This window comes from Girardinichthys multiradiatus, chromosome 6 (assembly GCF_021462225.1).
Source record: "Girardinichthys multiradiatus isolate DD_20200921_A chromosome 6, DD_fGirMul_XY1, whole genome shotgun sequence".
NCBI lineage: Eukaryota > Metazoa > Chordata > Actinopteri > Cyprinodontiformes > Goodeidae > Girardinichthys > Girardinichthys multiradiatus.
In genome coordinates this window covers 23,918,018-23,941,106 of record NC_061799.1, presented here as the reverse complement: position 1 = coordinate 23,941,106, position 23,089 = coordinate 23,918,018, and the positions used below count along the sequence as shown (strand labels likewise).

General features: G+C 40.8%; 1 protein-coding gene across 6 annotated transcripts; it reads left to right on the top strand.

Annotated features, from left to right (window-relative positions):
• The first annotated feature begins 1,351 nt into the window (after positions 1-1,351).
• Positions 1,352-22,887, top strand: gigyf2 (GRB10 interacting GYF protein 2). Of its 6 annotated transcripts, none has more exons than XM_047368535.1 (30): positions 1,352-1,453; positions 3,245-3,296; positions 3,486-3,642; positions 3,808-3,903; positions 4,754-4,862; positions 5,838-5,943; positions 6,061-6,101; positions 6,201-6,233; positions 6,379-6,558; positions 7,711-7,916; positions 8,058-8,205; positions 8,972-9,223; positions 9,309-9,481; positions 9,774-9,930; positions 10,026-10,192; positions 11,032-11,126; positions 11,488-11,616; positions 12,030-12,160; positions 12,248-12,348; positions 14,886-15,026; positions 15,113-15,271; positions 15,346-15,588; positions 15,673-15,792; positions 16,393-16,623; positions 18,614-18,810; positions 18,937-19,088; positions 19,192-19,385; positions 21,747-21,749; positions 21,920-22,064; positions 22,153-22,887. In XM_047368535.1, exons 2-30 carry the CDS (start codon positions 3,259-3,261, stop codon positions 22,218-22,220), a joined length of 3,972 nt encoding a protein of 1,323 aa, XP_047224491.1. In that variant the 5' UTR covers positions 1,352-1,453; positions 3,245-3,258; the 3' UTR covers positions 22,221-22,887. The 6 variants fall into 6 exon arrangements, with proteins under 6 accessions (XP_047224491.1, XP_047224492.1, XP_047224487.1 ...); XM_047368536.1 differs by having other exon boundaries at positions 6,040-6,101; positions 6,379-6,483; XM_047368531.1 differs by having other exon boundaries at positions 6,040-6,101.
• The last annotated feature ends 202 nt before the right edge of the window (positions 22,888-23,089 follow it).

The window sequence follows — 23,089 nt, the reverse complement described above, 5'->3', positions numbered from 1 at the left end:
TTACTCCATAAAATGGGACTGTAATGTGGTCTGTCCTTCCAGCTGCTGCCATCTGGGCCTGCTAACACCTGTTTGACATACTTTGCTTCAATAGCAGGGCCTTTCCTGGTATAACCTGTAAGGTGAGTGACAGGTGAAACAAAACTGAGCTTAATTTAACGAGCTATCACATGAAGCTATCACAGGTTGACTAATAAGAAAATTATTTCCCTGGTTCTATATAAAGAAAGTGAAATTAGCAGGAGGTATTCAGCTTTAGTTTCGATTACCTGTAGGAACGAAACAATTAATCGGATTAATCGTGAATAATCGATTATTGAAATAACCATCAAATAATTTGGTAAAATTTTAAAAAACGATTAAACTTTTCTTCTCTGCTGTAAACTGATCAAGAATATTTTGATCAGTTTACTCACAGTCTGCACTGTGAGTGGCAGGAGGAATCAGAAAAATACCAGAAATACTTAACAGTGTCACTCATCCCAATCATAACACTGAGGACATTTTCTGATGACAGACAGCTGCATCCACAAGGTAAAAATTAGCTTTGTTGAAGCTTTGTTCTTCCTTTAGCCATTATTAGACTGTACAATCAGCACTGTTTCCAGACATTTTGTCTTTGGTTAAATGATTTTGTTTCTTGTATAAGAAGTATAAAATTCAGTCAAACAATCCAACTTCATTTTTGGAGCACTTTTGGAGCAGATATTTGTAACACGTTAAAAACTGAAAATCATATACAAAACACACTAGTTGAAAAACTGAGTAAAATTAAAAATAAATCAAACCATTATAGAGGAGGAAGAACTTACAAAACAATTATTTGGTGAGTTAAGACATAAACAAATATACATATAGAAAGACACTAAAATACATAAACACACAACATAACTAGAACAAATAGAAGTACAAAGATAAACATATTTTAGATAAAATGTAAAATAGTGGTGTAAGCCTATATACAATACAATCAAATTGATAAGAATGTAAAATAGACATAAAAAAAATTTTTTGTTTACTAAAAAGCATTATTGGAATGAAAAGTCTTTAGAAATGTTTGTAATTAAAAAATGCAATTAAAGTAAGAATATATATATATATATCATTATTATTAATGTTCTGCATTGATTAGTTTGACCAAACTAATAAATTAAATAGCCCCAGCATTATTAAAGAATTCCTATCAAACCTATCATATAATTTTAACCCAGCCCAAGAAGATTAATTTACTGCTGTGATTTTTATTTCTTTACGACGTTTTTTCCAACGTTTTTTTCTAATCTGAATATTATACATTTTGAGAGTAATCATTGCCACTTTGTGCAAGTCAGCAAATCTGTCCGGGTTTAAGTGTGTTGTCATGTGACCCAGACTCAGCCATCTTGTGGAAAACGAAGAGAGAGAGCCACTCAACAACACGCATACAAACCCCGAGCTGTCACAGCCAGCAGAGGTAAGACAGCCAAAGTTTTATACACCAGCCGGGACTATTTATACATATGAGTTAAGTCCCATGTGAAAGCGGCATTTTCTTACTGCGGGGTGCTGGCTGGTGGTGCTATTTAAGCTGCCATGTTGACTTGGCCTTGCAGCATCGATCTCGAGTGTGCCGGCGTCCGCCTCAGGTCGCGCTAAGTCCGTTGTATCCAGGCAAAGAAACATCGCTGTGGTTCCAGGCTCCTCGGGAAGGCCGCGTGCAGCTACTAGCTAATCAGTCAGTATGCTAGCTACTACGATTAAATATTTATCAATTTCTAGTAAAGTGGTGGTCATGTGAAATACATGAAACATATAAAGACAGGATATAAATAACTCTAAACCTGTAAGTATTTTTGTATGACATGTATATTTAGCTACAATTGAGCTAAAGCACCGTAAGCTAACGTGCTAACACAACTGGCAACTCTCGTGTAGGTGACTTGGGAAAATGCAGTGAGGTAACAGCATGTAGCTAAAGATGACTTTAACTTAAGGTGCGCTGTCAGATTAGTTAAAACATTATTGTACGGTCAGTTCCTATCAATAGAACACAATGTGATCGACGTCAAATAAAGTTTTCATGATACGTTAATGTTATAAACTTGCTACTTCTGCTAACGCAGAGTTGGCAAGTGAGGGCTATTTCTGCTTAACCCATTAGAGCAACTTTTAGGGTTCAAACCGAGCGTTCCCATTTATGGTTAACCGCAATCTGATGTTAAACAGCTGTGTTGGTCTTGATGCCCAAACTCTAAATAACTTTCGCTTAGGGAAGGTGAAGTTTGTATCATAACCAATAGTTATAAAATACAAATTGGTCGTTTACTTTGCTCACGAACGTCAAGCCGTTTTCAACGGTGCTTCGCTACGATCACAATGTTCATAGAAGTAGTTTCTTACAGATTTGGGTTATTTTAAAGTAAACAGGTTCAAGTATGTCATGCAAACTCCGTCGAAGCAGTTGATTTATGTAAACATTGGGAAATGAGCAAAAGCCAATGGTGACTTCCCAAAGCTGTTTCTAACTAATTTTGAGTTGGTTTATGACTTATTTTTTAGTGGGGAATTACACGTGGCTTGTACAGGGTGTTGCAGATCCATTCTGAACATTTGTGCTATTTGAGGAAGCCCCTTCATCGCAGTGCTTTGCTGTGAAGCCTATGCAATATACATGAATATTGTTAGTTCATGATTTTTTTTATTTTTATTGTGGAACAGAAAGTTGTTTTATAAAGATATGGGCACCTCTGTTATCAATTACAGGTGACGGGTTTGCACTGCACACAGGGAGGCTTCCTAAACTAGCAGATTGAAATCTTAAAACTGTTTATATCCTCTTAGGATGGGTCATATATCTTAGACAACTGGAATGCACTAAAACCATAAAACATCACAATTATATAATTAAAAAAAAATGATATTTCTTAAGGAAACTGTTACCTATTCTGTGATATTAACAAAGTTTCATTTGACTTCCATGTGTTCAAGGCAATTGTGGTTGGATACAATAGCTGTTACATTTCTTAATAATGTAAAAATATATATATATCATTAGACTCATTGCTTATGATCAAAATATGGTTGAAATGTATTTAGAACTGCTATAACTGTTGCATAAGATGTATAAACACGATTCAAATAAAAAATTGTAGAATTATTTCTGAAACCGTATTTAGCAAAACTGTCCACACAATAAATTGGATTCTTTGTTCTTGTTTGGGAAAACTGAATGTTAATCTCTTCTTTCTCTTTGCATGTTTTCTAGAACTCTAAGAAAAAATGGCAGAAACCCAGACACTTAATTTTGGACCTGAATGGTAAATAAACAGGCATAAATCATTGAATCCAATGACAGTCGTGGTTTTTGTGTTCTGACATGACTCTTCTTTTTGAACCTTCTGCAGCTTTCCCATACATGTTCAGATTTGCCCACATCTGTATCAGGTAGATCGCTGTCTCTTGTTTTCTTGACCATTTTGCTTAACTTCATTTTCTTTTTCTGCAAGGCTCCGTGCCCTGTCTGGAGGGGGTGGCGGCAGTGGTGGTGGAAGCAGCAATGCCGTTACATCTCCCCCACTCTCACCTGCATTGCCAAAGTATAAACTTGCAGACTATCGCTATGGGAGAGAAGAAATGTTAGCACTTTATGTAAAGGACAACAAGGTGGGTAGTTTCACAACTTTAGCTGCCAGTGTTGATTTACCAAATGAGTGATTTGCATAAAAATGTTAATTCCAAGATGAGATGTAAATCCCCCTTAGTTCTTGTGTATTTAAATCCTTTAGAAACATGATTTGCTGTAACACAATGTGTATTCCTGTCTTCCAGATCCCTATAGACCTACATGATAAGGAGTTTCTACCCATATTGCAAGAAGAACCCTTGCCACCTTTGGCACTTGTCTCTTTTACAGAGGAAGAACAGGTAAGAAAGCAGTAAGAAATAATTTAAGCTAGACCTACTTGAGACCGTTGACTATTGGACTTCCACAACTAGTCAACATGATCGTTGACGTCGACTGTAATAATCATGTTTTATTTTCTTAAAAATGTTAAAGTTACAGAATTTCTGTGTTTGCCAAGTTTTCTGCTGAATAGGTTTTTCAGAATAAATGCCTGTTTGATTATATTAATGATGTAAAGCCTCGTGTTAACATGCAGACCGTGTGGCTGACCAGATAAGTTTTACTTGGTCCCGTTTTAGTCACTTTTGACTGTTCATTTCTAAATGCATAACATTTAAACCAGACAAACTCACAAGTAATGCATAGAATTAATAAATACAAGTAATTTGTGGAATAAATGCAGAGTCTCGGTTATTACACTGTAATTAAATGGTTTAATAGAAACAGATTCTGTTTTTTTTTTTTTTTTGGATTTGCACTCGTGACTTAACTGAGGCCTATTGTTGTTTATTTCTGGTTCAGTCTCTCCATATTTGACATTTTGAATACACACCATTTTTTTGTTTTGTAAAGCTACGGATGGCACTTTATAAACTAAATTTCATTATAATATAGAATATATCTTTGACTGCAAATCTTTGTTTACATCTATGTGGTATTTATTAAATGTAAACATTTATTTTCAAAAAGATTTATGAGTAAAAAATTAATTGTTTAGATTTAGTCGTTAATTCAAATATTTGTCAATAGATTTTTTTTTTAGAATGTGTACAGAACTTTCTTTTGTCAAGACTCTATTATCATGTATAAAGTATGAGCAAAGGATCAAGGTGGAGGATTCACTGACCCCGCCACCCCTTGTATCTCCAGAGAAATTTTTCCATGTCCGTAAACAGTGCGGCTGTACTCCGGCTGACAGGGCGAGGAGGTGGGCCAGTAGCTGGCGTACCCAGAGGCCGAAGTACGTCTAGAGGTAGAGGTAAGAATTCAGCAAAGGCTTTAGACTTTGGTGTTAAGTTTCTGAGGAATAAGTGACTTCAGGAGCAGATTTAGGTTGCATATTTTATTTGTTGAGCTCGTGATCGGGTGGGGCTCCTGAGGGAAAACGACTGCAGAGATGGTTAAGATTCCTTTAAAGAGCCCACCGTTTTTCCCCTACTTTGAGACATGGGGTGTGGCTGTACCACGCTGTTGATGTGCTTACCCTGCAACCTCAGCTGTTTAAACTCATCGATTTGCCTTGAAGGACTAAGCTTCCTTTTGAACACAGAGGTTTTTGCCACAGTTAACAGGGGTTAGACATCTCCAGCTGTGCAGTTCAGTTTCAGGCAGTTGAGGATGTGGTGCAGAACCCAATTAGAAATGTGGGGGTAGACCAGCTTCATTCACTTCATACTTGATGGGTGCTCCCTATCTGCACAACAGTCAAGCTCTTGTGGCTATTTTGAGTAGCCACAGTCTACTCAGTCTTGGCAACACAAACATTTAAGTGTGATTAATATCAACCTAATTGTTTAGACAACTCATAAAAAAGTTCAGCCTTGCAGAAAGTGTGCTATGCTTCAATTTCCACCATATGAAGCAGATAAGCGGATGATTCCTGGAAATTCGAGGCCATGATCATGGCGTTCAATCTGAAATGAACTACATATATTCTCTGCCTTGATGAATAAATTAATTTAAAAGATGGCGTGTGTTCTATATAATTAAATGTAACAGGGAATTAATGTTGGGAATTTATTTATCTACTCAGTTAAAATATAGTGTTTGAGTTGATTTGGTAGGCAGTATAGAAGCAGTTGAATATTCAGCCAAAATCTGTAGTCCATCCCTTTTTAATTATTACCAGGAATAGGGTGAATTACTTTGTTAGTAATGATTTGGAATTTCAAAGTGAAAGGTCAATTAATGAAAAAAATTTTTGACTCTTAATGTTTGTGCTTCTGTTTTTTAGGGCGGGGAAGAGGTGATGGAGGGTTTTACCAAAGAAGTTTTGATGATGTGGAAGGTTTTGGTCGTGGAGGGAGGGAAATTCATCGCTCTCAAAGCTGGGAGGAAAGGTATTGGATCAAGTGTTTGTTTTCAAAACCAGATATTGTTTTGACTGCATACAATGTTCAGTGAGATTTGTTTTTGACTGATCTGCTCCTTTTTAGTGATGACTTTTTTTCCATCAGGGGAGATAGAAGATTTGAAAAGCCAGTTCGAAAAGACCCAGGTTGGTGTCACAATTTGTAGCTCAAATAATTAATGCATGACTGATTATTTTGGTTACTGAACTGGTTTACCTCCTTGTTTTTCTCTTTGAACATATCAGAAGCTGCTCCTGGTCATTTTCAGATCAATCACAGTAAGTGTGCTTCACAGAAAAGCTAATAATTCACTGGAAACTGGGGTTTTATGAGTAGTTTTTATTGCGTATTGATTTTAGTACTAACTTTATCATGCTAGTTTAATAGATATAATTTCTCTGGTCCCGTTCACTCCCATCACAGCCAGAGGAGGCACCTACGAGGACGGTGGGACAGGCCTACCCAGGAAGCATGAGTTCACGCGGTCAGAGAGTGAGAACTGGCGTACTTCCCGTGACGATCAGAACGGTGAGGATGATGAGGGGGGCTGGCACCTGGCAGGTTCTCGTCGGGACAATGACCGGTGGTGCCCCCCAAGCCCAGGTGGGCCCTGCAGGAACCACAAAACCTATACATTTATCTTGGATGAATCCTCTTTGATAAATGCATTGGTGGTTTATGTCATGTTTGTGTTATGTCCCTGGGCTTACTGTTGGGTTAAATAGTTCACTTGTGACATAGACTGTAAGCTGCTCCGTTATTTTCATAGCCTTTAACCAAAGAGTCTGTGCATTTTACTACTACTGCCTTGAACTGGCTGTTTTTCAGCTGTATTGGCCCTGACTGATGATCGGCTGGTTGGAAACCTTTAGACCATTTTTTTTTTTTTTCTCTATCAGTAAAGGCAGCATCCCTGAGCCCTACCAGGTTGCAGTAACAACACTTACACAAAATGGTGTTGCTGATTGAAAAAGGTTCTAAGTTAGCAATTTCTGCACTGGCGAGGTGGAAGCGCAGACGTAGGAAACCATTTACTACTACAACTTTTTTTTTTTTACAACATGTCTGTTGTTTATTCATGCTGCAGAAGAGAGCAAGACTTTCAACATATAGCAGGAAGGCCCAACAGCAGAGGTGCTTTGTTTTAACCGCTGTCTTTTCATGGAAATGTTGGCAGCCTTTCAGAAATCAGAGTTAAAGTAAGGCTCTACGTTCTATCTGGAGTTTTTTTTAATTGCTAATAAAAAAAATGCTAAAGCCCTTTTTAAAATTTTATCTCCATAATCATTTTGTCTTTGTTTTAAAATAATTTTACAGTGACTGCTCCGTCACTCACACCGTGTGATGTTGCTTCGGTCCCTACTATAAATTGCGCAAGAACTCTTGGTAAAAATGGTTTTCTTGTTGTTTTTTTTTTTTGTATCGTAGTTCTGTGAACTATCTGTGAACACATAGAAAAGAGACCTGTGTGGGTTTCTTCTGACATGAAGTCCTTGATCTGTTTGGGTTGGCTCCATTACTGAAAATACTAAAGGTTAACTGATTAATGTTTTGGATTTCTTCATCAGGCAGTACCTGAGTAATTATTTGTACTGTGGTCGGTCACATTGTCCTTTAATGGAGGTCTTTGCTATGAATAAATGGGTTCAGTTGCATTTACATGATTACAAAACGCAGATGGAACAGGGAAAAAAAAAATCAACCATCTATATTTTGGTTCAAACATGTGATCGTTTTTCACTGCATTTTTCCTAGATGGGCCTCGGTCAGCAGGGTGGCGGGAACAGCCGGACCAACGTCGGCGCTTCCCGTTTGACGCAAGAGAAGAGGAGCGTGGCTACAGGAGGTCAGGTAGTGGCAGCCTGGAGGATGAGCGAGACAGCTTACCAGAGTGGTGTCTGGAGGATGCCGATGAAGAAGCAGGAACGTTTGACTCTTCAGGAGCTTTTCTTTCTCTAAAGGTAAGACATGTTAAGGAAAGACGAGCAGTTCAATATTGGTATGCTCTCATTTCATACTAGAATAAGAACATCACTGACCTGGTGTGTTTTTGGGCTGATGCTGGCGGCAATCTTTGTACAAATGTCTTCTTTTGCCATCAGAAAGCGTCAAAGGAACCTATCCCAGAAGAAGCAGAGCTTGATTTCAGACCCTTGGAAGAGTGTGACGAGGGTCTGGAGGAGGAAGATATTTTACACAGGGAGGCCAAAGAGACAGAAAAAGAGGCCAAAAGAGAACCTGATCGAAAAGGTCAGTAAGAATGATCATCTGAGTATGGATGGTTGTTACTTTTACATACACTGGTGTACCTAGAAAATCAGAACATAAGCGTGAAATGTATTTATTCCACAATTTAATTGAAGTGAATTATCTGTATATTGTAATTGCAATTTATTTTAGCCATGTGTATGTGAATATTGTCTTTTGTGTTTTATTGCCTTACTATCATTTCACAATATAATCACGTCAGCAAATCTGGTTTCCTATACTATTAGATAGTATTTTTTTCTACCTGAATTTGAGTATTTCGTTTCTTTTCATCTTTAAAACAAACACCATCTGCTAACGTTGCATTTTGTTTTCTGGGGGAAAAAAAGTATCACATTTAAGGAGGGTCTGAATTGTTGTTTTTATTATAAAAGATGAACCAGTATTTTTAAAGGACCGAGGTGTGGGAGAACAAAAAGCTGCTCATTTAGCTGACGCAAGCCGACACACCCAGCTTTATAAAGCCAACAGAGCCACTCTGTTGTTGAAAGAAAAAGAACGAACTTCTCCACCTTCCGTCTTGGCTGTTCTGATTTTTGTAGTCCCAAACCTTTCCATACCATGACTCCCCAAACGGCATTAGCTTCGCTCCCCCCCTGGTGGCCCCCACTTTGAACACCACTGGTCTGAGCAAAAATAGCCGTTTTTAAACGTTATTGTCTTTTTTTGAACCAAAGCAAAAAAGTACAAATGTCTAAAATAGGAAACGTTTTTATCCACGTGATCAGGTTGTACATCTTTGTTTTAGATTTGGCTAGAGTGTCAGAAGAAGGTCCGTCTGTTGTTCCAGCCATGGCTTCAACAGTCTCAGAGTCCCAGCCGGCTCCTCAGAATTTGTCTCCAAACCAGCCCAGCAGAACAGAGGAGACTGAAAGACCAGCTGAACGGCGTCCACCCCTGGAGCTCCCACCAGAGCCCTGCAAAGCACCGCTTCGTGTTCCAAAGTCTAGTAGCATGCTGGAGTCACACTCCATGACCCACATTTCCACCACCTTAACAGGTGGGACTTTGTGTCCCTTATAAAATAAGCAACTTTTTGCATTACCTCAAAACTAACATTTTCTGTTTTTGTTTCTTTCATGCAGAGGTTTCTGCTCCATCATCCACTGTTCATCTATCACAGCAAAAACCTGTAGAAGTCGCTATGGCAATAAACAATCCTTTACCCTACACATCAAATATACTAGCACCTATAAGCAGACCCACCACGGTGACAAATGACACTGATGAAGATGAGGGCCTCAAACACTTTGAGCAAGTAAGTTGTTTGTTTTTTTTGTTTTGTTTTACACTGGCTTTAGTTATGCAGCACAGGATTGTGGGGTGTTCAACTGGAGCAGAGAAGCAATGTGAAGTTGTTTTTTCACAGTGTTGGAAGGGTATGGTAATGTATATAATAACGGCAAATATTGTTTATTGGTCATTACCGAGCATTATTATCGGGTATCGATATTGGCCCAAATTCCTAAATCCGTGCATCCCTAGTTTTAGGCATCATTTTTGGCTGATTTAAAATGCTATATTATTATATCATTTCCATTCTTGTTAAGGAGGCAGAAAAGATGGTAGCATACCTACAAGACAGTGGGGTAGATGATGACAGACTTGCAGCAAAGACTTCAGAGAAGCCGAAGCCTGCAGGCCTGCCTCTTACCCACGAAGCTGCTCTCAAGTGGTTTTACAAAGATCCACAGGGGGAGATACAGGGTGAGAATGCAGGGAACTCAGTGTGGTCTATATTTCAACGTCACTTTCTTCCTAAAAATGTTTCTCAGACCCCTGAACTGCCCGTACACCCTCAGGTCCATTCAGTAATCTCGAGATGTCTGACTGGTTTCAAGCTGGTTACTTCACCGTGTCTCTGTTGGTCAAAAGAGGCTGTGATGAAGTGTTCCAAGCGTTGGGAGAGATGATGAAGATTTGGGGCAGGGTGCCCTTTACTCCAGGCCCAGCACCACCGCCGCTACAAGTAAGAACCCCTGCAAAATACAAGTAATTTTTTTTACTACATTTGGAAAGTGATCACTTCAAGTCTGGGGCGGAGCAAGCCAGGCAAGAAGGTATTAAATGAGCTGTTTTTCAAGCTGAGATGGTTATTTTTATTATCTACCTAGTAGCTAAATTTAGATGTACTTGACTTGTCATCAAGCAGTATTTGCTGCTTTGTTCACAAATGTTCTTTGACCTTTTCACAGTACCAGCTATTCTTAGCCACATTTGATTTCACCTGAACAGTTTCTATAATTTTTTTAAATAATGCAGATCAATATGAATACCCTCTGTAGTTGATCTGCCTTTTATAAATGTATAATGGGCTGATAGTATCTTATAAATGTGGGAACATGTAGCAATCTTGTATTCATTGCTTACATGTGTCATAATATCTTATTGAAATATAGAACAAACAGAAAGTAGAGCCGGTTGGGGAAGGGGAATTTTCAGGAACCTAATTATGTGGCTCTGTGGTGAGTCTCTAAAGTTAAACCACTTTAAACTGCTTGAACTTTGTCTAGGCTTTTCAGGTTTTGATTTGATTTGTTTTTATTAGTACCAGGCTGTGACCTGTAGATGGCGTTATAGTCCACCCAATTTAAAGTTTTTGCATAGGCATCGTTTTGAATTTCTTTTTGTGCCATAAGATAAAATATTTGGTTATATTTTCTTATTTTAAGACTATGAAATAATTCCTGTACTTTTAATATTAATGTTAGAAATTTAAAACACATTACATTTTTACATTCTTTGCTTCTATCTATCTCTTTAATACTGAAGTGATAGCTTCTTATTTTATCCTTCTCTATGTTGCAGGCTGATGGTGACCAAGAGAGGTTAAAGAGGCAGCAGGAGCTCACTGCTCTCAACCTTTATCAGCTGCAGCAGCTGCAATATCAATACCTCCTCAGGTATCTAACCAGTCCAAAGAGAAACCCCACAGCTCTGTCCCACAGCTCGCTCTGCAGCCCTATTATTCTTTACACAAACATCTGTATTATGCACTTAAACAGACCGGTGTGTTAACAGATGGGGTTCCCAGTCTCTTGACTAAATCTTAGTAAAATTGATTAATTGCTAATAGTAGTAAATATAATAGATCAGAAGACATGTCTGTCTTACATTATAAACAGAAGGTCCTGCTTCCAAACTCTATGCTGCTCAAGTCAAATGAAACTTGTGTCTTACTAACCCAACATGATTTGAGTCTTTTACCATCCTTATTGTTTCCTCTAACTTCCTCTATTTACCAATTGTTATGTCCTTGAACAGGCAGCAATATGCCCAGGCGTTGGCCCAGCAGAAAACTTTAGTTCTTAACTCGGCTCCTGTCCAACAACAGCAGCAGCACCAACAGCAGATCAACATGCTTCTGCAGCAATACCAGGCTCTGAAGATAAGGTTGGAGACGTTTTCATTCCCTTCTTCTAAATCTACATTTAACTTGCGTTCAAAGTTCTTCAGTTGTCAAATAGGTCCGCGTGAAAACATGACTGCTATATTGTTGTTGAATATTGTGATGATAATATAGATTATGGGAAATTTTCCTCATCACTTCCTGTCGTTTCAATCATCAGTGTTCTCACCATGCTCCCGGGCTTTCTGATCTTGCTCACTAAGGCATGACACCTGAATATTATAGCCTGCTAAGTATTGCATCCAAGCAGTCTTTTGCAGTTGCAATAATGCAAACTTCGACATTAAGATGACAGCTGCGGTTCGATATGATGTGCAGCTCTATTTGCATCATATCTGGCAGCATTTTCAGTGAAGTGTTGAATTCATTTTTGTTTTCATTGTCTTTGTTGTTCTAGTGCTTCTGAGAGTCTTCTACCTCCTGTTACCCGGTCCCTGTCAGTACCCGACTCGGGTTCTGTGTGGGAAATGCAGAATCCATCGTCTCAGGCTAGCTGCACACCAAACCTCCAACAAGCTGCTACAAGCAGTGAGTTTCTGCCTTCTGTGTTCAGCAATGTTTGCTATTGAACCAACAACCCTGTTATATAAATCTTATTTTATTACTTAAACACAGCATGGGAAGGCAGCAGTGTGTGGGATTTGCCTATAGACTCAGTGGCACAAGCTCCAACTATTGAGCAGATGCAACAGTTTGAGAAGGCAAGGTCTGCAAAGGTAAGCATCACCTTACCCTACCAAACTTTCCTTGTCCTTTCTGGCAATCGAAGATGCCTTGCTGTTGAAGTTAGGACAACCAGTTTTTCCCCGAGATGCACTAGTTTGGAATATAAAATAATAATCCTTACTTCCTGGTAATTGCATACATACCTGAGTTTAGCGAGCATCTTTAGGCAACATATTTCAAATGTATTTTTCCTGCACATATACATATGTGTAGATAATTTTGCTATTAAGGCACCAACAAATGTAAATAACAGTGCTTTGACACCAAACCTTTGGAACATTTTGTCGTGCCAGAGTCCGGCTTCTGGATCGGATCACACCAGTGGGAACCCATTCCATTCAATGCATGCACCAAAAACAGGAAGAGAGGATCTAACGTAAGAGCAGCGCCTTTGAAGAAGTAGTAGTAGAGGAAAAACAAATTAAAAGCGTGAATCCGAAGATGAAACAGTTTAAAAAAGTCTTGAGAGGCTACGTTGAGTAGTGAAGAGGTGCAGGCGCATAACTAGTTTCGAAAACCAAAGAAGCAGCAGCAACCCAGATGAGCCGGACTTTCTTCTTGATCCTTTTTTCCTTCTCGATCAGCGCAATACTGCCCCCAAAACCATCAGCTGCATGCAACTGCAAAACTTTGTGTGATCCGGTCTAAAAAATGTCTGTGGGGAAGCAAACCAGGCCAACTAAAGGTGTGAATTTTGTCACTTTTACCGATCCCTGGACTGAACCAGCAATGTGAAACTTGCCTCCTGTGTCAAAACATAGAAATAGCAACTCAGCCACAAAGCAGTGGGCCACAAAAACTGATAGAGCAGGGGCAGCGGATGCCGCTCATAATGAACAGAGGTCGCCAACTCTCTGCAGAATCAGTCGCTACAGACCTCCAAATTTCATGTGGCCTTCAGATGAGCTCAAGAGCAGTGCGTAGAGAGCTTCATGGAATAGGTTTCCATGGCCAAGCAGCTGCATCCAAGCCATACATCACCAAGTGCAATGCAAAGCGTTGAATGCAGTGTGTAAAGCCCACCACTACTTTACTCTAGAGTAGTGGAGGAGTGCTCTCTGGAGTGACGAATCGCACTTCTCCATCTGGCAATCTGATGGACGAGTCTGGGTTTCGCAGTACTTGTCTGACAGTATTGTGCCAAGTATAAAGTTTGGTGGAGGAGGGGTTATGCTGTGGCCCCTTAGTTCCAGTGAAAGGAACTCAGCGTCAGCATACCAAGAGATTTTGGACTATTCCATGTTCCCATCTTTGTGGGAACAGTTTGGAGATGGCCCGTTCCTCTTCCAGCATGACTGTACACCAGTGCACAAAGCAAGGTCCATAAAGAAATTAAAGAGAGAGTCTGGTGTGGATGAGCTTGACTGACCTGAGTCCTGACCTCAACCCGATAGGACACCTTTGGGATGAATTGGAGACGAGGCTGAAAGCCAGACATGTAAAGCAATACTGCAGAAATCTGGACTGGCGTAAGATTTCAGTTTGTGTGTGGATGCGCAGAGGAGCAAGCATTTCATGGGCTGAACAGATTTTTTATTAATTTGTTTTCTCAAGACTAATGGTTGACTGTGAAGACTGTTTCCTTTTAGCATGTCATTGGGGAGTTTATCCAAATGTTAGAAGCACATTTAAAAGAGGGACGTGCAAAACCATAATGGAGCAGGCGCTCTCCACACTTGGGTTTTTTGTGCTTTTTCACTTCCTTTCATTGGGTTATTGGAGACCCATGCATTCACACACTGTGAAACACATCCTCATGGGAGACTGGATCAGCTGCACCAAGTCAGTGGTTCATGGCCAAGAGAGTGTGTGACATTTCAGCCTCTGCATAATTTTGCAGTTGGACATTTAGACTTAAACTGGTGCTCTGCTGCCAGATGAACTGATGCAGCTCTCTGAGAGCTGTCAGAGAGAGGCAGGACCTCATCCTGCATCTCTAAATTGTGACTGTTAAATATTTGTACTTTAAAAAACAAGTGTTGTTTTTAAACACCGAGACATTACATAGTTATTGTGAGGAACTGTGTCGCAGGTTTATGCATCCGTTTACTGTCGGAGACTCACTTTAAAATCCAAGAGAAACGCTCCTTTTCACCTTAGTCCATTAATCCATGTTGTGAATTCTCTAGGCTAGGCCATCAAACCTTTGAGTAAATTTGATATGTGACGATTGTGTCCAGCAGCACCATTTACTAACACTTAACTGTCTGTACATTTGAATTGGACAGTACACATGCAGTTTCTTAAATAGCACATGCAGCTTGTCATATGATCGTTTCTGTGATCAGACCTTTACCAGTTTTAGTAAAGGAGGCTCAATGAATGCATTGCAAAAGAAATGTGGACATACAGAACCCTAATTCGAGATATAGATGCGTAGCCACTAATGGTCAGGAAAATCAGAACAGATCTGCCTGCAATCTGATAACCAAGGATATAATCACATTTTTGATTGGGCTTTGCTTATGTAGATGTTTAATTTCTGTTTAACTATATGAGGTTCAACTTCAACTTGTTTTGCTAATAGATGGAGCTGGAAAGACGGGAGGCAGAGGTAAGAGCGAAACGGGAGGAAGAAGAAAGAAAACGCTTGGAAGAGGCACTCAGGGCTCGACAGGAGGAGGAAAGGAAACGATTGAAAGAAGAAGAGCTGGCTCGACAGAAACAGGTAGAGCAATTGAACACTGTCAGTTTAAACTTGGTAAAGACTTTGAGTACGTTTTTAATAGCGCTGACTTAATATTGGATCTTTAGGAAGAAGCCCTGAGGCTACAAAGGGAACAAGAGGAGGCACAACGCAGGCAAAAAGAGGAGGAGGAGAGGAAAGCACAGGAGGAAGCTCTCCGAAGATTGGAGGAAAGGCGGAGGGAAGAGGAGGAGAAAAAGAAACGGGAAGAGTTTCTTCGCCAACAGGTAAGCAACTAAAAAAACGACCTATTTATTTCCACAAAAGACTTAAATAAAGGCAGTACTCTCTTCTTCACCAGGAGGAGGAGCGTCGAAAGCAAGAAGAACTAGAAGTGTTGAGGAGACACGAGGAGGAGAAGAGGCGACTAGAGGAGGAGGCTGCTGCTGCTGCAGTTCTTGCACAGCAACAGGAGGAGCAAAAAAGAAGAGAGCAGGAGGCCCAAAGACAACAGGAGCTGCAGAGACAGAGACAGCAACAACAAGAGGCCCTCAGAAGACTGCAGCAACAGCAGCTGCAACAGCAGCAGCTTGCACAAATGAAGGTAAAGCCTCACAACCACCGGTAGGTGTTAAAAACAGATTAAAATGGACTTAAAGTTGAGAATACCTCTTGTCCTGGTTTTCAGCTTCCATCGTCTTCTAAATGGGGACAGCAGTCAGCCAATCACAACCACACACAAAATGCCTTGTCATTGGCCGAGATCCAGAAGCTAGAGGAGGAGAGAGAACGACAGGCACGGGAGGAGGTAAGAACTATTTCTAATTATGTAACAGTTTAACTCTTTATCGTTTTCTACAATTTATTTAACTTGAAATCAATGTCACCTTCGGATTACGTTCTCTGAAAACACACTGTTGTTTTGGTTTTTCCAGTCAGAGGGATTATTTATTGGCAGCTCAGTGTGATAAAATACAGCTAAAGAAAGGTGGTAGGGCACTGGATTAAAATGCATTAACAATAAATTTGGGATGTATTGTGGAGCCTTATTTAACATTTAAGGGTTTTATTATTGTCAGAGACAGAATTCAGTGCAGAGAATGTGTGATAATGTTTATTTTATGTGGCCGGTATGTATTTGTGTAATCTGAGAGAATTTGGCTTCTTGGTTTGGTTGTAAAAATGCAGCAGAAGTACTAGCAGCTGAAGAGAAGAATATAGAAGCAAATTATAAGACTCGTTATGTTTGTATAAAATATTTTGTTACTGTTTTTTCCTAGTTTTCTACAATTCTATTTATTTTGTATGTTTCAGTAAAATATATTCGATTTCTTGAGTTATACATTTATTTCATGTGTGGCCCATCCATACCAAAAACACCGCTGTGGTCTTCTCACCCTTACGGCAGCGACGTCAGCACCAAGAGCTCCTAAAGCAGCAGCAACAGCAAGCGCTGCAACAAACTCAGCAGTCACATGCCAAGCTCTCCAGTTGGGGTAACGTGTCCAAACAGCCCGTTATTACGAAGTCTTTGCTGGAGATTCAGAGGGAGGAGGCCCAGCAGATGAAGCAACGGAAGGATCCGACGCATCAACAACATCCAGCTGTCAGCCAACAGACCCGACCTCAAAATAAAACTGTAAGTAACATGGTTGATTATACTAGGCTGTTTATTTACTAAAACTACAACTAATTGTCATATACAGTGGGGCCAAAAAGTATTTAGTCAGCCACTGATGGTGCAAGTTCTCCTACTTAGAAAGATGAGAGAGGCATGTAATTTTCATCATAGGCAAACTTCAACTATGAGAGGCAAAACAATTCCAAGAAATCACTATTTAGGATTGTTAAAGAATTTATCTGTAAATTATGGTGGAAAATAAGTATTTGGTCAATAACAAAAGTTTAATCAAAAATTCAATACTTTCTAGCATAACCTTTGTTGCCAATGACGGAGGTCAAACGTTTCCTGTAAGTCTTCACCAGGTTTGCATGCACTGTAGTTGGTATTTTGTCTCATTCCTCCATGCAGATCTCTAGAACAGTGATGTTTTAGGGCTGTTGCCGGGCAACGGACTCTCAACTCCCTCCACAAATTTTCTATGGGGTTGAGGTCTGGAGACTGGCTAGGCCACTCCAGGACCTTGCAATGGTTTTTATGGAGCCACTCCTTTGTTGCCTGAGCGGTGTGTTTGGGATCATTGTCGTGCTGGAACACCCAGCCATGTCCCATCTTCAACGCTCTCACTGATGGAAGGAGGTTTTGGCTTAAAATCTTACAATACATGACCCCGTTCATTCTTCCCTTAATACGGATTAGTCATCCTGTACTCTTTGCAGAAAAACAGCCCCATACATGATGTTTCCACCCCCATGCTTCACAGTAGGCATGGTGTTCTTGGGATGCAACTCTTCATTCTTCTTCCTCCAAACATGACAAGTTGGGTTTGTGCCAAAAAGTTCTATTTTGGTTTCATCTGACCACATGACGATCTCCCAATCCTCTTCTGGATCATCCATATGCTCTCTGGCAAACGTTAGACCGGCCTGGACATCTACTGGCTTAAGCAGGGGAACATGCCTGGCACTGCAGGATTTGAGTCCCTCTCGGCGTAGTGTGTTACTGATGGTAGCCTTTGTTACTTTGGTCCCAGCTCTCTGTAGGTCATTTATCAGGTCCCTTTGTGTAGTTCTGAGATTTTTGCTCACTGTTGTCAGAATTATTATGAACCTGTGAAATGAAATCCTGCGTGGGGCCCCAGATCGAAGGAGATCATCAATGGTCTTGTATGTCTTCTTCCATTTTCTTACAATTGCTCCCACAGTTGATTTATTCACACCAACCTGCTTGGCTATTATTGTAGATTCACTTCTCCCAGCCTGGTGCAGGTCTATTTTCTTCCTGGTGTCCTTCAACAGCTCTTTGGTCTTGACCATGGTTGAGTTTAAGAGTCTTAACTGTTTGAGGCTGTGGACTCTTTTATACATATAACGGATTCAAACGGGTACCATTAATACGGGGACGAGTGGAAGACAGAAGAGCTTCTTAAAGAAGTTACAGGTCTGTGACGACCAGACATCTTGCTTTTTTGTGGGTGACGAATAATTATTTTCCACCATAATTCACAAATAAATTCTTTAACAATTCCACAATGTCATTTCCTAGATTTCAACTCTCATAGTTGAAGTTTACCTATGATGAAAATTACATGCCTCTCTCATTTTTCTAAGTAGGAGAACTTGCACCATCAGTGGCTGACTAAATACTTTTTTGGCCCCACTGCATAGAGAGACTGTTGACACTACACCCATCAATTAGTTTCTAACCATGAAGCAGCCTTTATGGTAAATTAGATTTCTCAGTAATTTCGTCCTACAGATTAAAATAGTCTGAAGTTTATTGCCTCACACCTGGTTTATACCTGGTCCATATTGCCATGTTTGTAGCAGTAGCACTCGTTTAAGTATAAACACTGAGGCAATTATTATTATTGCAAAATGTTAATTAGATGTCCAAAAATATCTCAAAGATCACACTCATGTAGCCACATTTAGCAATTAGGATTGTATTAGTTAACCACTTCCTCTATAGATTCTTCTTCTTCTACACACTCTGCTTCTCCTCACAGACATCGCTGAGTAACTCAGTTTGGGGGTCTGTTAACACCAGCACTAACTGGGGCTCAGACTCCAGCAGTATTTGGGGTGACACCCACAACTCAAACATGGGCTTCTGGGACGAGGCCGTGAAGGAGGCGGTCCAACAACCCCCCCAGACCAAAAAAGGCAACACCCAGAAGAACAACAAAGGCAACGCCAACCTCAGGTGTTTGTTTAGGATGCCAAATTAAAACATTGTCTTAGTCAGAGCTTGTGATGTTAAAACATGACTTATTTGGAAGATATGAGTAATACACACTTCTTACTAAGTTCTTTTGTCTTCCACATGAAGTAACTCTTTAAGTGGGCGAACCAGTAAGAAGGTTGACGAGGAGGAAAAGCTGCTAAAGTTGTTCCAGGGTGTCAGTAAGAGCCAGCAGGACACATTTATGCAGTGGTGTGAGCAAACCCTGCACACGCTCAACACAGCCAACAATCTGGATGGTAAATCCTGAAGTATTTCACAAAGTAGCTCTACCCACACCTAATGATGCACGTCTCCTAGCTGCCTGAGTCACAAGTAATTCTCCATTTGTCTTCCTGCTAGTTCCTACGTTTGCATCCTTCCTGAAGGAAGTGGACTCTCCTTACGAAGTGCATGACTACATCAGGGCCTATTTGGGGGACACTCCAGAATCCCAGGACTTTGCCAAACAGTTCCTGGAACGTCGTGCCAAACAGAACGCTAACCAACTGAAGCAGGCGCTGCCGAACCAACAGCAAGCCAAGCAGCAGCAGCAAGTAAGAAAGCCCAAACTTATATTTGTTAGTTAAAGGTTTAGGAACCCAAAGGTTTCACCTCATGTTTAGTCTTGAAGTTCCAGACAAATCGTCTTGGAATCAGGTCAAAATGAGACGCCTTCTGTTTGTTACAGAAGAATTTACTTATCGAGGCTTTCAGCTGGAAATATTTCAAACTAAAACATCTGTGTTTGGTTTAAGAATTTTTTTTATGGTAATGAGAAAACTAAGATTCTACAAGAAATTTAAATTAAATTAAATATTAACTCCATCAAGGCAGAGTTTCTCTTAAACCCATCATTAACCATTATATAAGCTTAATATAAATATACTGTAAAATGTAAAAGTTTGTTATTAAGTAAGTAGCTGTGTTTTTATAATTGATGCAGGACTTATTTAGGGTGTATTCACACCAGGAATGTCCTTTGGTTTGCAAGCAGACTTTATTTTTTTCATTTGGTGCGATTCGCTTTCACATTGTTCTTTTTGCAAGTAATCCATAACTTGTAAACAAAGCCACGCAGGTGACGATCATTGTGCCCACTGGACAGAAATGACGGGGGCGGGACACAGCACAGACCCGGAAATGGAAGAAAACAAGAATGCAGCACCTCTGTTCTGCATATTTGTGTCGTTATTACAGCTGCAATATCACTGTGTCAAGAACAGCTAATTTAACACAAATTTTGCGACGCTCTATTTATGATTTTGCAACGATGTTGCCGAATGCATGCTGCAAGCCAAAGGAGACGAAATGCTCTTAAGTGCTTGTCATAGAGCACAACATGCCAGTAGCAGCGTTGCTAAGCAACATGCAGCTGATCAGGTATGATTTCAGTACAACGCAAGGTTGGACGATTGGATGAATTTATCGACAATTCGTCGATGGGCTGAGCCCTTCAGTGGTCGTTTTTTTTAAGAGAGCTTTGTTTTGGTTTCATTGGCTTATGAATTAAGGGCAAAACATAGTCGGACGTAGCCTACTTGACTCCTTGAAAGCGGACGTCTGTCGGACTTGTTCGTGCAAAGCTCAGACTGCGTACTCCGTACTCGTCTTCCGCTTCATTCGGGACCGGGTCGCGAGAGCAGCAGACTCAGTAGAGACACCCAGACGTCTCTCTCCCCAGACACCTCCTCCAGCTCCTTTGGGGGGCGCCCAAGGCATTCCCAGGCCAGCCGAGAGACATAGTCCCTCCAGCGTGTCCTGGGCCTCCTCCCGGTGGGACGTGCCTGGAAAGGAGGCGTCCAGGAGGCATATAGATGCCCGAGCCACCTCAACTGGCTCCTCTTGATGTGGAGGAGCAGCGGCTCTACTCTGAGCTCGGCCATCCTACAGAGGATAGGATGCTCATTTCAGCCGCTTGTATCCGGGATCTCGTTCTTTCTGTCATAACCCAAAGTTCATGGCCATAGGTGAGGGTAGGAACGTAGACCGACCGGTAAATCGAGAGCTTCGCTTTTCGGCTCAGCTCTCTCTTCACCACAACGGACCGGCACAGCGTCCCCATTACTGTGGCAGCCGCACCGATCCGTCTGTCGATCTCCCGCTCCATTCTTCCCTCACTCGTGAACAAGACCCCGAGATACTTAAACTCCTCCACTTGAGGCAGGAACTCCCCTCCAACCTGAAGAGGACAAGCCACCCTTTTTCAGTCGAGTATCATGGCCTCTGACTTGGAGGAGCTGATCTTCATCCCAGCAGCTTCACACTCGGCTGCGAACCGCCCCAGCGCATGCTGTAGGTCTTGGCTAGAGGGGGCCAGCAGGACCACGTCATCTGCAAAAAGAAGAGACGAAATCGACTGATCCCCAAACCAGAATCCCTCCGGTCCTTGGCTGCGTCTAGAAATCCTGTCCATAAAAGTTATGAACAGGACCGGTGACAAAGGGCAGCCCTGCCGGAGTCCAACATGGGACAAAGCTCCTGCTCCGCTTCTACAGAGACCGGATGGCCCCTAATAAAGGGCCCCTGACTCCATATTCCTGGAGCACCCCCCACAGGGCACTACGAGGGACGTAATCCAATGCCTTCTCCAGGTCCACGTCCGCTTCCGATTTTGTCCCCTATCGATTTTCTTCTTAACAGACACGGTAAAGTGTTATAAGGTTTCAACACACCTTCAATGTTCCAATCTTATGTTGTGAATCGTGCACGCGCAGATGTGACCTAGTGGACAAGTCTGTCAGTCAGCCCTTTCTCACGGCAGAGCAAAAGGGGACAGTGGTTGATTTTCAGATCTTTGCAGTGGTAGATAAGATCGGTTTTAAATGTATGTATCGGCCGATCACCCAAAGGTTTGGAAATCGGATCCGATCGATTGGCCAGCCTATCAATCGGTGCACCCCTAGTATAAAGCGGAGCAAGTAGCAGGTATGAAAACAGAGGTAGAGCAGCAGCATTCAAGCAAGTGGAAAAGGCAGAAGTTTGGCTGATCAAATGAAACAAAGGCATCGAGTTCCCTCTGTAAAACTTAGGGGTTATGATTGTAAGTAAATAGTTTTCATGAGTCTTCTGTTCCCTGTTTCTGTTTAAGGAGTCCGTGTGGGGTGGAACGGGATCTTCAGCAATCTACCAGTCCAACCATATGAGCAGCAGCCAGCAGCAACGATTTGAGATGGTCACCTCAGGAAAGAAGAAAAAGAAGCAGAAGATGGTTCGAGCAGACCCGAGCCTTTTAGGTGAGCTCAAACATCCAGCTGTTAAATAAAAAAGCAAACGTTTTATTTCCGCTGTGTACTAAAGTTCTTTTCTTTATTTTTAAATTAGGTTTTTCCGTGAATGCATCATCTGAGAGATTGAATATGGGAGAAATCGAGACTTTGGAGGACTTTTAAGGGACTGCAGCCAAGCAAATCCCAATGACTATATCCAGTTTGAACAGCAGCTGTTTAACCCAAACCCCAGCCCTCTAGAGTTTCACCAAATATATTTTTCCCCATCAATCATCACTTCCATTACAGTTGTAAACTGACCTGTAGCAGGAGCAACTGGTGAATGAAGCATCTTCCTGGCGAAATCAGCAAAGTCTTCAGAGATGTTGATCCCTTTTGGCTTCAGCCGTTTGATCTAGAAACACTTCCTGCAAAAACCCACTGAAACAGATTTGGCCTCAATTGTATGTGGATTTTATTTTGAGTGTGGATATATGGGTGGGATAGCATGGTAAAGGATAAAGAAATTATATTCATTGCTTTTGTTTTATTTATTGAAAGTCCTCACTTCTCCTCCATTACCCTACCCTCTCCTGTATCTTTTTCAGCTGGTTGTTCGTGGATATTAACGGCAAAGTAGAGCCCAAGGATTCGTGCCCACTTATGTCCTGTTTTAAGGACATGTTCAAAAGTTCCAACTAGTTATCTATTTCTTGTAAAATACTAGGCTGTTAAAAGAATAAACTTTCAATTCTGCATCTGTATTATAATATATGAAAAGGATCTGCTGGAGTCATACTTTTTTATTGCAGTATGGAATAATAAAACAGTCTTATGTGTGGGCTGTTCACATTTGTGTCTGATCCATTCAGCAAAATCACAAATGCTCAAATCACAACAATATGTAACATTTTTAGGGAAATGGAGATGGAGATGAATGTCTCACTACTAAAGCTTGCATGCAATAGCATCACTATTTATTAAAAACCACATCAGTCTCATTGAATCATATATTTATCAGTGTCGAAGCTCTTAAATCTGGCTGAAGGGTA